Source organism: Macadamia integrifolia, unplaced genomic scaffold (genome assembly GCF_013358625.1).
Source record: "Macadamia integrifolia cultivar HAES 741 unplaced genomic scaffold, SCU_Mint_v3 scaffold2733, whole genome shotgun sequence".
Lineage (NCBI taxonomy): Eukaryota > Viridiplantae > Streptophyta > Magnoliopsida > Proteales > Proteaceae > Macadamia > Macadamia integrifolia.
The window spans coordinates 27,687-29,502 of record NW_024868922.1 but is presented as its reverse complement, the minus strand read 5'-3'; the positions used below and the strand labels follow the sequence as shown (position 1 = coordinate 29,502).

The 1,816-nt window shown below is 39.0% G+C and overlaps 1 protein-coding gene across 1 annotated transcript in view; it reads right to left on the bottom strand.

Moving 5' to 3' along the window:
* The window catches only part of LOC122067148 (general transcription factor IIH subunit 2), a 3,726-nt gene that overhangs the window by 1,032 nt on the left and 878 nt on the right, over positions 1–1,816 (bottom strand). Inside the window, exons 2-3 of the mRNA XM_042630992.1 lie at positions 825–1,286; positions 369–744 (exon numbers count right to left, since the gene is read on the bottom strand). Coding sequence (XP_042486926.1) covers positions 369–744; positions 825–1,286 — 838 coding nt within the window. The remainder of the gene's footprint in view (positions 1–368; positions 745–824; positions 1,287–1,816) is intronic.

The window sequence follows — 1,816 nt, the reverse complement described above, 5'->3', positions numbered from 1 at the left end:
AAGGAGAAAAAAATGGGTAAAAGTGAGGACATAACCATATCTAATATTCTGATAATATATTTATATTGTCAAGAAGCCAACACCATACCATATTCATGATAAGGTACTGAGAAATTCAAAACACTATTTGAGACATTACTTTCAGTAGATGGTCAGAGAAAATAATGACAATTATGATAATGCTGTTAATCAGATGCTATTCAATAAAGCATACGAGCCTTGGGATTACCAATTTAGAAATTACAATATGATACTAACGCCAATAAAATATGGGGCAACTTTTAATGAAAAAGCAGGCACTTGTAATAAAAACTACAGTTCACTGGAAGCAAAATTACTGTATTTGATCTAACTAGATAAGGACTTACCAGAATGGAGAAGAGACTGCCGGCAACCAAAACAGGTTCTTGGTAACTGGTTCTGTGGATTGTTCAAAAGGGAGGGAGGCACCTCATCAAATGGTGTTATGGGAAACAGATGATGATATGACCTAGCCAAATGGGGAGACGAAACAAGAGTCAACCCACAAATCCGACATTCGGTAGGTAGCTCACATACACGTGCTTTGCACCTTGGACATGTATAGCCCCCACCAACCTTGGCTTCTTTGTGGCAGGCACATATAGATACAACACCCTCTGCTGCTCTTTGTGGGAAGCCCATCTTGATCAAATTAGCAACAGCAAATTCTGCTATTGCAGGAGGTGGAGGAGCATGGTCCAATAACAACTCTTTAAAATGTGACTGCATAAAAGAGAAAATGTAACAGTTTTGTCAAATAAGCCAAAAAATGAGGTGACATAAACCCTGCTAGTTGGTCTCACCTCATCCAGTGCCACTGTATATGATCCTCCAGTTTCTTGACAGATATGTTTACATATATAAATTTCTGCAGAAAGACCAACAACTGAACATCTTATTTTGGATTTCTTGCATTTCTGGACAGTCTCCATTACATCCCCTGGATCGCAGGTACTGAGAGCAGAATACAAGATTAAGACTTCACGATGACCATAGGATGGGATTTGGTTCAGATAGCCGTGAACAAGATCTAGAGCATTCTGTAGAGAGGAATCACCTGAGCACTCCAGTTTACCCATCAATGCCTTTATATGGGATTCGGGACTGCCACCTAAATCTGTTAAGCACTGAGCAACTCCATCTTTTATAGTTACCAGGCCAATATGACTAAGTGGGTTCTGATCAAAGAACTCTCTAATAAAGGCCTCTACATGTTTTGCAACTACAACCATCCGACTTGGTCGGAAATCCATTTCTGCAGCTGCCTGCACATGGTTAAGAAGAACCAATTTAAGATTAGCATAAGCTCAGACTAGAAGGTTGGGGTTGGGGGATACCAAAAAAAAGAAAGAAAAACAGAAGTATCTAATCAAACAGTCATAAATATGTGGACACATGAGCCACACAGACCACTTATGAAGAGTTCTGAATCTACTTAATTCAGATGGGACCTGATTTCAACTTGTCAACCAATGTCATTCTGAAAAGGGTTTTTCTGCTTGAGAACCTAAATACACAAGGGTAACACAACAAAAATGGACTGCAATGGTTATGATCTCCTCTACTGAGTAATAGGGTAGGTTAAATTTATCCCTCTATCTGGGTGTATGCGTACAGACTTAGAACCTTTAGTTCCATTTTGATGCATTGGAATGGCATAGAGTTTATTCCACAAGCCAACAATTCCAGGACCTTCAGATTGGGATTTTTTTTTTCCCTATGAACATATATTCCAAGCAAAGATTTCTCGCCTATCACTCCATCTTCAAATCGTATACTCCTAATCCTGATAAAA